Source organism: Mus pahari, chromosome 19 (genome assembly GCF_900095145.1).
Source record: "Mus pahari chromosome 19, PAHARI_EIJ_v1.1, whole genome shotgun sequence".
In the NCBI taxonomy this organism is placed as follows: domain Eukaryota; kingdom Metazoa; phylum Chordata; class Mammalia; order Rodentia; family Muridae; genus Mus; species Mus pahari.
The window spans coordinates 31,304,368-31,317,633 of NC_034608.1; the positions used below are offsets into that span (position 1 = coordinate 31,304,368).

At 52.0% G+C, this 13,266-nt stretch overlaps 1 protein-coding gene across 8 annotated transcripts in view; it reads left to right on the forward strand.

Moving 5' to 3' along the window:
* Positions 1-13,266, forward strand: part of Atp11a (ATPase phospholipid transporting 11A) — a 111,532-nt gene that overhangs the window by 91,435 nt on the left and 6,831 nt on the right. For 5 of the 8 annotated variants that reach the window (XR_003842558.1, XM_021218663.1, XM_021218662.1 and 2 more), the window contains exons 24-28: positions 928-1,055; positions 2,216-2,351; positions 7,805-7,870; positions 9,224-9,327; positions 10,669-10,834. Coding sequence is in view for 6 of the 8 variants with exons in the window: in XM_021218663.1 (XP_021074322.1) it covers positions 928-1,055; positions 2,216-2,351; positions 7,805-7,870; positions 9,224-9,327; positions 10,669-10,834 (600 nt within the window). In the remaining 2 variants the exon portion in view is untranslated. Of the gene's footprint in view, positions 1-927; positions 1,056-2,215; positions 2,352-7,804; positions 7,871-9,223; positions 9,328-10,668; positions 10,835-13,001; positions 13,262-13,266 lie in introns of those variants that run through there. The other 3 variants (XR_002381207.1, XM_021218664.1, XM_029532177.1) reach the window with 3 other exon arrangements.

The window sequence follows — 13,266 nt, forward strand, 5'->3', positions numbered from 1 at the left end:
GCTTATTCTTCCTTCCCAATTGGGGGGGGGGGGGGCGTGGTGAGAAAACAGTCCTCAGGAAGTGCAGACAGACATCCATGCAGACAGACAGACATCTGTAAGGCTGGTGGGGCCCAGGAGCCAGCCATCCTACTGCCCCTGGGTCCTGTCAGTAGACAAAGGCGAAGGAGCAGGCTACAGAGCTGAGGAGTTGCCAGCGCCCAGTCTAGGTGCCATGAGGCTGGGTATGTCCCTAAACACAAGCCCGTAATGGTGTAGCCAATGGGCACTCTGGACTGGGTTGTATGATTGCATTGGGTTGTACATACAACCTTCATTGAACTTTCATTGGTTTATTGGTCATCCTTGAAGTCTGAAGCATTGAAGGATGCAGGATGCAAACCTATGTGACCTGGGAGAAGGGCTCCTCAGCGCGTGCTGCCTGGGCAGACACTCTCTGTCCCCATGTACTCTGGTGGACAGTGGCCAACAGCTTGTATCCAGAGCCACCAGGGCCAGGCACACTGAAGATACGAAAGATTTCCTTCATGACATTTAAAATCTGTCTCAGTGTCTGTCTCTATAGAATGGTGGCTTTTATGCATTTTAGGTGCATTTTGTATATATTCAAGCTTTTGTAAGTTAAAAAGTAGCATATTCATGGCCTAGGAAGATGGCTCAATTGATAAAGTTCTTGCCATGCAAGCATGAGGACCTGAGTTCAAATCCCCAGCACCCATGTTAAAAGCTGGGCATAGCCACCTAGTCCTGGACTGCTGTGATGGAGGCAGAGGCAGGATACCTAAGAGTCATTGGCTATCCGTTCTAGCTGAGTCAGTGCACACACACACACACACACACACACACACACACACACACACGGAGTGATAGGCTAAGTCATGAGTTAAAGCCGCCTTGGAGTGCCACTCAACTTGCTTCTTATTGCAGACTTTGTACGACACTGCGTATCTGACTCTCTACAACATCAGCTTCACTTCCCTCCCGATTCTCCTGTACAGCCTCATGGAGCAGCACGTGGGCATTGACGTGCTTAAGAGAGACCCAGCCCTCTACAGGTGTGTGCCTCTGTCCCTGAGCACGTGTGAGCCTCTGACCCTGTGCTCGTGTGAGCCCCTGCAGCTCTTCCACACAGCACAGGGAACAGAGGGAGCAAAGCAGACTCCTCCAGTCAGCTCCTGGTGGTGGTATTTCAAGGTCAGGGTACACGTGCTTCCACAGGATGGTAGTTAGACAGTCAGAGGGTGTCTTGGAGTATGCTCCATAGGTGATAGCCTCTACCCTAGGCTTGATTGAACACACATGTGAGCCTCTTCTGCACCTCACACCTTGATGGAGATGTGAACCTCTTCTGCATTCCATTGCTTGATAGAGCTGGGAAAGCGAGGCGTGTAACGGTCATCTGCTCTGCTCCATTCTTAGTATTAAGGCAAAAGTTTTTCTACTATTTCAGAACTGCCCAGATTTTCTGACAGATACAATGTTTCTTTGTAGTCTTTTTCCATCTAAGGCATAATAGGGAGCCTGTTCTGCTTCTGTCCAGGTTCTCCCCATAACAAGGAGGTGAATGCTGTAGTGCAGCTGTCAGCCAGCATCCAGGCTGTCTTCACCTACCTCATTCAGTTTGCCCAGGGTCTTGTGTCTTATTCATGTGTGTGCACACGGGGATGTACTCATTCCTGTTAGACCTTTTCACCTGTTTAGTTTCAGAAGCCACACAACATCAGACAACCTTCCCCTGTCCAGTTCCACAGGCTTTGGGGTCTTTATTACAATACCTTGAAGCTAGAGGAAACAGGTGGGTGGGTGTGCTTGTGCGTACATGTGCATACACACACACTTCTGTTGACATACTTAATCTTATAAAATGAACAGACATAAGAACTCAGTGTAGGTTGGTGGCAAACCTAAGTCCTCAGTCTGTCAACAGTATGTCAGAGAGTGTGTGCTGTTGTATGTTAATTACATTCAGAAGACAAGAGAGCACCAGGTTCTCTTCGACAATATTCTAACTGATCTGAGAAAGAATATTGAAAAGCCAGTGGAGAACATTGGATACAGCAGTGTGAACTCTGAGGAGTGTGTGGGGTGTACCACTGTTTGCCAGTCACAGTTGATGCTGTGTAGGAGCACATGGGCAGCGGTGATGCCACAGAGTGGGGCTGGATGGGTGGACCTTGGGCTGATGTCACAGTTCTCCCCTCTTCTTCCCAAACAGAGACATTGCCAAGAATGCGCTGCTGCGCTGGCGGGTGTTCATTTACTGGACGTTTCTCGGCGTTTTTGACGCTTTGGTATTTTTCTTTGGTGCTTATTTCATATTTGAGAACACAACCGTGACCATCAATGGACAGGTCAGTACTGCGCACGAACTCATGCTTCATTGCGTAGTAATAAGCCCTGCCGTGTGCACTCATTGTGTGCAGAAGTTGTGTGAGGACAGGTCAGCCTGATGTTAGGTAATCAGCGAGTGGTAGGTGTGATCCGTGGAGCAGCTGAGCAGAAGGGATGTGTCACACATTTGCCAGCTGTAGAGAGTTAAGGTCAGTCCTGAGGTTTTCCTGACTGGTCCCAGGGGCTCCATGGTTTCATCCAGCTAGTGTCCTTTTGTATGGGAGTTAGGTTGTGTGAGTGCATGGGCGTGGCCCCTTCCCAGTGAGCAGCTCTATAGTTCTCTGGTGACTACAGCCTGTTGTTCCTACTCTCTGGGGTGTGTTATAGCCGTATCTCGCTTTTTTCTTTTTGCCACTTGCTTCCTTCCCACCTCAGATAATGGCCACCAGCGCAAGCACGGTAAGGCACGTGGGTTTGTCCTCTCCGTGGTTTTGGAGTGCATTACAAATAAAATATTTCTTGAAAATATTTTCAAATGTGACCTCTTCTGTGTGCTTTGTGGGTAGAAAAGCTATTAGCCATTCCTGTCCTCTGCTGGTGTCAGAGCCACCTGACCCTGCCAGGAGTCTTTTCCCTGGGTCTCTGTCAAGGCTTCTCTAAAAGGGGAAACGGCTGCATAGGCCTGCATGTCACTATAAACTAAGGTCAGGAGGTCTAGTGGGGACCTTGCATTGGTGATGTACCTGTGCCACCTGGGGAGAACCAGAGGCACCAAGTAGACCCTAGATCTTGTCCTCGTAATCTCCCAAGTCCCAAGCTTAGCGTTCAGCCCGGCTGAGGTCTGGTCCTGAGATGGCTGTTCAAATAAACACTGCAACTGACGGCAGAGAAAACCCCTCCTAGACATCCGTCCCCTCCAGGGAGCTTGAAACAGAAATGCTTCTCATTTCTCGTTGAAACGACTCCCTCCTGTCCCCTGCTGTCTTCCCCATGCTGACCCCTCAGACTGTGAGGCCACAGAGCCAGTCTGGCCTGTGTCCTGGCAGTTTGTCTTCCTGTGTGTTTGTTTCTGTTGCCTCATAACTAAAGGTATGATCTCTCGTAGTATAGCACACATCAGTCTTTACTAAATCCCACCCTGCAGATCTGCTGAAGTTCACACCCCTGTGTTAAAGCTTTTGAGCTTCTCTAAAGCTTACTGTCCTCTCATATTTCCGTCAGACAATGCCCCTTAACATGGCACAGTCATCAGAATCTTAGGTGGCTCGTACTCTCTTCCCCATGAGTCAGTCTCTAAGAAGCATCTCACTATCCACACGTGATTTAAACACTCAGGCCTCAGCACTCAGCTTTCTGTTCACTGTCAAACCTCGTCTTGCCACTCAAGGACCCTTCACGGGCATCGGAGGTTGAGGAAGGAGCTTGCACAGGCTGGGAAACTAGTATGAGGCCTAGCTAGAACTCAGACCCTGACCTGTGCCGGCATGCTGCCCTCCTCCCCAGACCATGGTGTCTCAGTGCTTTACAGTCTGGGGCGGGGGTGTGGCTGACGTGGAGAGCTAGGGAAGGACTCCGAGGGGCTCTCGATCTCAGAAAGACAGCAGCAGCGAGCTCATTCCCCAGGCTGTCCCAGAGACTTTCTTCAGTGTCTCCTGCCTCTTAGCACACCCCTGCCAGGCCCTGCTGCTGTGTGCAGTGACATCCCTGCTGCCTGCCATGGGAGCTCAGGATTCCTGGGCTCCTTTGCCTGCACTCCTTGTCTTCCACCCTCAGACAGTCCTTTAGGCCGTGTGTGGGTTACTAGGAAGATGCTTCTTGGTAGCCCTGCAATGTCTCCCCTTCCCCCTGCCTTAACCTACAGGTTTGCCCTTAGCCATTGTTAAAGTGTTCATTAAAACTAGAAATGAACCTAGAGTGCGAGAGTCGCAGGCAGAAACAGACTCATCTGAGCCTCCTCCAGGCTCTGCCACTAAGAAGGGCCTTGGTGGCTGCCTTTGCTCCCCAGGGTCACCCCAAACCAGTGCTTGTCAGGACAGGCAACAGATTCCCAGGGTTTATATTCAGAGCCAGGTGTGATGGTGACTGTACTATGGTCAGGCTGTAGAGCTGAGAGACCAGAGTCACCTTGACATCCCTTCACATGTATTTCAAGATAGACAGTAACACCTAGCAGTGAGGCTGGAATGGAGGGATTGGATGACCAAGTCACACTACAGATTGGGGAGGCTGAGGAAGAGGTCAGTTATGCAGACCACCCTCACCCTCCACCCCAGTCCAGGCCTCTGGGAACCCCTACTCAGCCTGGGTTAATCTGGTGTTTGGGGGTATGAAGTGTGAGAATATTAGATTTGCAGGACTCAGGTGCAGGGTGACATCACGATGATAGTCCCAGGTCTGCTCCCATGAATCCAAGACACATCTTCTAGATCCTTCTGTGTAGAGGCTCGTTCTGTTGACTGCCATTAAAGATTTCTCTAAAAAGCTCTGCAGCGGTCCATGGAAATATTCATAGGTCTCATGTAGTGTGAGGACAGTGGAATTATGAATAGTTTCTTAAAATTTGCACCGACCTCAAAGTCCATAAATAACAACAACAACAACAACAACAACAACAACAACAACTCTTCGTTCTTCTTCTCTCTTCTTCTACCAAAGCAATAATAATCCCCATACTCGAGCCACCCCCTGGGATGGTTCTAGGCTGGTATTTAATTTGGAACATTACAGTAGGCGGGAACCACCTGGTGGGCATCGTAGACAATCACCCATGGAGAGTGGCCACAGCACACAGCTGACAGATGGGGTGTGGGGCTGGGCCAAAGGGGTGCAGAGGTGTTGTGACTCTGACCTTAGAAAACCAAGCTGTGGCTTTTATGGAAGAGTACTGCATATAAAAATTAAGTTGGTTTTGTTTTAAGGCTTTGGTGAACAGAAAATACCTTATGAGAATGCTCATCATCAGGCGTAGAAGTGGGTCTTCTCGGGGACATTCCTACAGGGTTGAGGCTGTCTGAAGTCAGTCAGACCACAGAGGTACATTGCTGAGTTATATGTCTGTCAGCTGAACAATGAAGGTGCATTATTAAGGTGGTAATTACTCACACCGTTCCTTTAGGGATATTGTTGAAATACGGGCCATCAGTGGAGGAGTGTTGTTTAGGTGTGAGCCAGCCAGACCACCAGTGTTGATTTATTATGGAGATGTAGGTTGATTAGACGTCAGTGGAGGTGCAATGTCAGGTTCTGGGTAAGTCAAGCTCAGCTGGACAACTATAAAAGTGACATCTGGCCAAGGGGCTGGTGACTTAAGGAATCTAGAACATACTGAGTGACTCTGGGTAGGTGACCAGAAGGTTCCTACTAGAAACAAAGGAGGAAATGAAGGTTATACAGGCAGGGCTCTGTGGCTGTCTGTTTGTCTGTCCCAGTGACCTGACTCTCGCTGACCAGGAGCCATGAGCACAGGGAGGAAGGTGACCTCACATCTAGCCAGTTCCCAGTTCTCATTTGAGATTATTAGGCTTCACCTGCCTATTGAAGTGAGGGTGGTGATCCTGTGTGCTGTGGGGACTCAGGGCCTGGTGGCCCATCATGGCACCCAGGTCTGCCATCACCCACCAAACCCAAGGAGACCTGGTGTGGGGGAAGGGCTACAGGGTCCTCCCTGTAGCTGGTGTGGGAGAAGCAAGTTGCTGGGTTTACTGTGGCCTGGGGTGTGGCACTGCTGGAGTCTGCTTGTCCCCTTGCTTGTCCCCTGCTTACCCTGTGCCCATGTCATGCTGACGTCTATGTTTTAAAGAGTAGTCTCACTCTGTGCTAAAGAGTAGTCTCACTCTGTGCCAACTGATGGTACAGAAGAGTGGTGAGGGAGAGGCAGGGGCTGCCTTCTGTCAAACCCAGCCTTTGCAGAGACAGAGCTTCTCCACTCACAGCAGCTCACCACTTGACTAACACCTACAGCTTCTGACTAAAACCAGCGCTTGCTCCCCAACACCCTGTTAGGTTCACACCTTCACTGCTACTGCAACTCTGCTGCCCCTGGGCTGTAAACATATTCACATGCTGCCCCAGAGGTAAAGCATGCGAGAGAGTGCGTGTGACCTTTTCCATCAGTCCTGCACTCTCTGCCCTCTGGGCTCAGGGTTGCTTTCTTCCTGTGGGCCCAGTCCCTCATGCCATGAAGCATCTCTGGGTTCTCCTCACTAACTGCAGCACTAGCCACACTGGAATGACTGGTGGCCCCTGGCTAGAAACCCCTCGCATGAAGGTGTAAGGGCTTCTGTTGGTGCTGTCTCTAAGCCCAAGGAGGAAGGCCTTTTCTAGTAGGGTGAAGAACAGGACTCGGTGGCATCCTTGTACAGTCGATGTCTCCACGGAATCCTGGTGTTTCTCTTCTTGCATGCTTCATGTACCTCCTGCTCTGATGCCCAGGGCTCCTGCAGGCCATGGAGTCACAGAAACCCAGTTTCAGAGTATTGTTATAGGCACATCTTTGATTAAAACTAATGGTTGTAGGCAAAAGTACTGGTATCCTAGCCTTTTGATTCTTTGTGAAGTAAACTTTTTCAAACACTGAGGGGCCATTCCTCTGAGAGGCCCAGTTCGCAGAGCCCGACAGTGTCCGGCTCACGTTGTTTGCAGGGAATATTTCTTGCAAAGGGCCAGTGTGAGCCGGCTTTCCTGAGAGAAAGGGCTCTCAGCCACTGACCTCACGTGTGTCTGTCTGGAGTTGAGAAATGTGTTGGCTCTTTGAGCATGTGACTCGTGTCTGCACCTCTCACCGTCCTGCCCGAGTTCCCAGGAGGAGGAGGGCAGCCCATGCATGCTTATCCTCCCTCTCACTGGTCAGTGTGAGTGGCCGTGGCTGTGGCCAGGCCTGGCTGTTGGAGGAGTAGCCGTTGTAGCCTCCATCTAGGTTGTGCCACCTGCCCACTTCCTCCTTGTCCTGAGGTCTCCACAGAGAAGCCCTCCCTGATGCTGTCACCTCTGTGTTCTGGTGTCTCCTCTGGCTGTCTCCTGCAGTGTTCTAGCAGCTGTGCCCCTCAGCCATGGGCATCTCTGTCACCAGAAGCAAGTCCCCTGAGTGTGTTCATGAGCAGACAGGCAGAGTAGACCTGGGGAGTACGGTAGGCTTATAGTCTCTTCTATAGAGATAGCCTAGCCAGGGTCCCAGTCTGCACCGTGCTTATTGACTCCCGCTATGTGGTCTCTCCCTGCTGGACCAGAAGCCTAGCACCCAGCAGGGCCAGTGTCAGGCCAGCAGGACACTACTACATCCTTGACCCAGGCTTGGCCATCATGCTGCCCCAGGGCCATCCGAACCCTTGCCTTCTCCAGCTCAGGAAGCTAGTCTCCACACCCTTGTGCTGAGGTGCAGAGGCCGTGCGTGGGTCATACTCAGCACATCCATGCTCGGGATAAGGGAGGAGAGGTGAATGGCTGCAGGCGCTCACTTAGACTCTTGTCTTCACAGATGTTTGGGAACTGGACCTTCGGGACGCTGGTGTTCACTGTGATGGTGCTCACTGTCACACTGAAGGTGAGGCACAGCTCTGGGCACATGCCAGTCACGGCCAGCCTGCCTGCAGCTCTGCTTGAACCCTTGGCATCTTAGATCTGTGCTGGCACTGACACCCCCAGCTAGGTTCCCTGAGCTGTCTTCTTCAGTTCCTATCCAGGCCCCAGCAAGTGAACGCTGCCTGTGAGTTTCTGACAAAACTCACTTTAATCCGGTCTGGGTTCATCCTGAGAGGCGGGCTGGCTGAAATGGAATGTGCGAGAGGAAAATGGAAGCCAGGACAAAATTTTCTGTTCGAGGCTCAAAGTTTAATAACCGAACTCCGTTTAAATAACATGGAAAAATTCCCAGCCCCCTCCTCAGTCTTTGAAGTTGCCGGCGGTCCGATCATAGGCGGGTCCAAGGATCAAGGCAGGGATGAATGTCTGTTGGCGTAGGCTGTCCAAGGATGCTGCATTCTGGGAGATCCGGGGGTCCTCTCGGTAGGCGGTGGAGACACTGCAACTCTCTAGTGGGTCTCAGCGCCTGTAGGGGGCTGGTGTTTTGAAGGAGAGTGGTTAATGTAACAGCAAGGTAGGCTTGGCCGCAACAAGGAGGTGGGAGACCCCAACAGCTGCCTAGCGTCTGAACTTCAGAGTCACCCAAAAGAAGAGAAGGGGCTGAGTGGTTAGAAAGGGGAGTAGTTGGAACTCTGTAAGGGTCCAGGGCCCTAGCCCCGATAGAACCAAATCAACATAAACTAATGCATTTAAAAACATTTTAAATATCTGTTTGATTTTTATTTATTTATTTTATGTGTGGGTATTTTGTCTACATGTATGTCCATATACCACACAGGTACCTGTGCCCTTGGATCCCCTGGGACTAAAGTTACAGATAGTTGTGTACTGGCATATGGGTGCTAAGAATTGAAATCAAGTCCTCTGAAAGAGCAGCCAGTGCTCTTAATCACTAAGCCACCTCTTCAGCCCCCAAAATTCAGTTTTTTAAAGTCAGGTTAGATTCTGTGAAGAACCTCACTATGAAAGTCCCCAAACCTGTTACACTGGGTCTTTAAAAGTATGCAGACTTCTCATACTGCCTTCTTAGACAGCAGTGTGTCAGCATGAATGATGCTTCATGATTGTACACACACACACACACACACACACACACACACACGCACGCACGCACGCACGCACGCACGCGCACGCACACACACATCCCAGCTGTCTCCTCCTGAAGAGACATGGGTTTCCTCCTGTGGCGTGCTTCTCCGGTGAGCTCTTGCAGGCACTGTGCCATCACGGTTCGGATTTGCTCACTTTCCTGGTCTTCTGGGCCCCTCTCCACACACTGGGACTGCGGCAGTGCTGATGCGCCCTTCTCTTGTAGCTCGCACTGGACACACACTACTGGACTTGGATCAACCACTTTGTCATCTGGGGGTCCCTGCTCTTCTACATTGCCTTCTCCCTGCTCTGGGGAGGGGTTATCTGGTAAGAACTCCGAACCCCATGTGGCCCTAACTGCCCCCCACCCCTGCACAGCTCACTGCCTCCTGCCCTGGAGCTGCTGTCAGAACGTCCGTGTCCCTGGTGTCGCGGTGCATTTTTTGGAGCTCTAGCTGACAAGTGGTTCATAGTGACCGAGTGGACAACGGCATGGTTCCAGGGCTGGGCCTCATAACCCTCCCTAATGCTGCCACAGGGCCCAAACTCAGACCCTCAGCTCAGCCTCCTTACCTCAAAGTGCCATTCATAGGACTTGAGCTTGCATTCCCATGTATGTTCTTTGGGGACACTTTCAACCCACAGCCCTGCGATACGGTGTGAGGCAGGATCCTATGGCCTGTAGTGCTGTAACATTCGCAAAGGACTTCAGCATCTCAACATGAAACTCCAACTCCTGAAGGATTCAGCCTAGTTACACCATGGCCAAAGGCCCTGTGACCTGAGAGCTTAGACCAGAGAGCAATGACAGGGGCAGCCACTTAGAAGTCTGGCCTGTCTGCGAAACTCTTGGCTGGGGTAGATTGACCTTGCCCCAGTCCTGGGCCAGGCTATAAGACCCAAAGCACAGTTCTCCTCACTTGCAATCACAGTCCCTGGGGAGGGGCGACCTCCAACAAGACTGTCCTAGCCTCCTCTGTCCCTGGCCCTCAGGCAGGGAAGCTTAGTGAAGGCTCCCGTAGTCCTGCTGAGGCAGAAAAGCTTTGGGCAGCCTCCAGCCACCGCCCCTAAAGAGAAGTCCAACCGAGGTCCTAGCAAGCCCCTGTGAGCCACATCACCTCTACACCCTCTCTTCTGGGTCGTGTGTGAGCAGCATGTAAGCTCTGGGCTCCCTGTCTGACCTCCCTGTCCCCACACTCACTCTGATGACCACTGTGCCCATATGCAGGCTGTGTGTCCTTGGAGGGAGGACTTTCCTCAATCCCTAGGCTGTCCATGGTGCCAGGAAGTAGAAGGTAATTCCTAGGTCTGAGACAGAAACAGGGAGCATGGAACCGAGGAAAATGTCAGCATACAGAAAACACCCTGTTCCTCTGCCTCCTCTGGAGGCGTGTGTTCAAAGCATTTGGGCCTGCAGGCCAGTGCCCCACCAACACCCAGGGGTACACCGCTGCTGTGTGAAGCCTCCGGGGCCTCGTGCTGCTTTGGACAACGGGCTAGAGTTGCTTCTTTCCTTTCTCAGAAGACTACAGGAGGCAGACTCAAAGCATGCGGGTGGCGCGGTCAGGCCCTGGTAGCACTGAGAATGCTACCATTTGGCACCTTTGGGGAGGGCCGTGGCATTGTTCCTGCCAGGCAGGGTCTCACCAGTGTCCTCCCTGTCCACAGGCCGTTCCTCAGTTACCAGCGGATGTACTATGTGTTTATATCCATGCTGTCCAGTGGGCCTGCCTGGCTGGGTATCATACTGCTTGTAACGGTCGGCCTCCTCCCTGACGTCCTCAAGAAGGTCCTGTGCAGGCAGCTGTGGCCCACGGCAACGGAGAAAACTCAGGTAAGGAGTGTGCCTGGCCAGGCCAGCACTTTCCTCTGTAAGGCTTAGGGCTGGGAAGTTACTAAGAGGTACCTCAAGGGTCTGGGCATCATAGGACGGACCAGCCTGCCCTAGTCTTCAGCTCTGCAGGGACACATGTTTTAAGTGTTCTGTTGGTAAAATTCAAGATGAACAATGTTTAATTTGTTCTTTAGACCAAAACAGTCATCTGAAATAAGAAGAGAACAAAGATAAATAGAAAAAATAAGTTATTTTCTTTAAACCCACAAAAAAGTAATTGTTCCTTTGATGTTGAGTTGCGGTCTGATCTGGTGCCCCGTGATATAGGTACCCTCTTGGCATATTCGAGACCCTGGGTTCATTCCCTAACTCTGGATGGGGAAAAAGATTTAAGTAATGCCACTTTTGAGGGTGTTGAATTTGGCTCAAATTTACCTTTACGAGAGTAAGTGGTGGGTATGGGGGGACTCTGTTTCCCACTCCCAAACTGGCCAGCAAGCTGAATTCTCAGCAGGACCCTGTTACCACGCCAGAGCATGAGACCATCTCTGTGGCTTGCCTGGGAGTTCACAAAGATGCAGAGTTTCAACTTTGCCTGGAAGAGTCTTAATCTGCGAGTGAGGCAGGGCTGTGGGATCTGTATTTCCAGCAACCTCCCCATAGCTTGCGGTGCTACAGCTTGACAACACAGAGCCCCTGTGCACAGAGGCCTGAGCTCCTGCAGAGGGAGAGAGGTAGTTAGTAAGGAGCCGAGATGGGGTGTAGGTCCCTTATACCTGGCTGTACCTACCCCGTGTATGCGACTTGAGTCTAGAGTGGAACAGCTAGCCATGTTGGGGCAGGAAGCAGGTGTCCCTGCCTGGGGGCTGGTGCGGCCCCTCCCCAGCATCCCATGCTCAGGTTGGTTCTGTGTTGGGGCAGGAAGCAGGTATCCCTGCCTTGGGGCTGGTGTGGCCCCTCCCCAGCATCCCATGCTCAGGTTGGTTCTGTTGGGACTTCATATTCACCAGTTCTTTCCTACTCCGTGCCTCCTGCAACCATGATAAAATCTGTTGTCAGAAATCTTACCCAGGCTTCTGGTCATGGGAGTGGACATGGCCACTCAGCTGTCAACAGTCCCAAGTCAGTGCTTCTCAACAAATGACAGTAGGCTGTAGAGCTTGGGGGCCTTCAGTTCACAGCATGGAAGTCCACCTGCCACTGGTCACCCCACACAGAGCTATGAGTGCTCAGCTGTCCTGGTTCCCATGGCAATGACATTCATTGTCCCTAGCCAGCAGCCCAGCCTGTGGGGACCTGAAAAGCGGTCCCTCGGCCATCTTCACACACTAGAGCCTTTGCTCGTCAGCAGCACAGCTCTAAGGCTGACACAGAGACCGTGGACACGCGTGATTGTGAAGGTCCCCTGCATCCGCGGTTACAGTGGACACTGGGTTGGGATGCCCTGTGCAGAGATGCTGGGGTCCTGACAACATCCCATGTATAAGGACAAAATGAGCACTCCCTGTGCATGGGATGTGTGGGCACACAGGGACACATGCTCACAACAGCGCTGTGCAGAGGGTAAGAGAGGAGTGCAGCTCAGGGTGTCACCTGGTCCCCTGGCTGTACCATAGCTGCTGTCACAAAAGCACATTGGGCCTGGTGCCCAGATGCTGATGGCCGCCCAGGCGTTTGACGGCATAAATCTGAGGGAAGAGTTGAGCTCTGCAGCTAGCAAGGGAACCTCCCCGCTAAGGGAGTCCTCCTTAGGTTTGCTGTGATGGTGGCTTCCACGGGAGGGACCCTTCTGGAATGCCTTGGCAGGTGGTTGGTAAAGGCCTAGAGGAGCTTTACTATCCCCTTTACAGTGGAGAAAGCCCATTGCTGTGGGGAGATTTGAAGCCTGTAAGACCTTCACTGCAGACTGTCCCCAGCTACAGGGCAGGAGGCACGGAGCCAGGAAGAGCCAGGGCTGGGCCTGGGTAGGAAGGAGCAGGCCAGTGGTCCTGGCCTGGCAGCACCCAGCAGCTAGGGCAGTGGTGTTACTGTGTGCCAGGATGTTTGCCTATAACCAACTTACCTCTTGTCTCTCTCTCCTGCCTCCTTTACCGTCCACTGCTTTGCCTAAATAACCACTACTTGTTCAAACACTCGGCGCGTGTGGGCTCCGGACTGCGGCCTGCAGGCCAGGAACAAGTGCCTTTCTGTTGAGCAGCCCACCGTCTTTATGCTTTCCCAGACCGCCAGTAGTCTGAGTTTCTGACCAACAGGTGACCATCTCTGCCTTCTTGCATGTTGGGGTGATGGCCACAGGACCAGGTGGAAAGAACTTAGTGTTGAGGCCGCCCACCACACTCTGGTATTGTCAGTCACCACCACTACCTCATCAGGTAACGCGGTGACGGCGCCACCTGCGAGGGGTCCACTAACGACGGGCTTTGTCTTCCTCC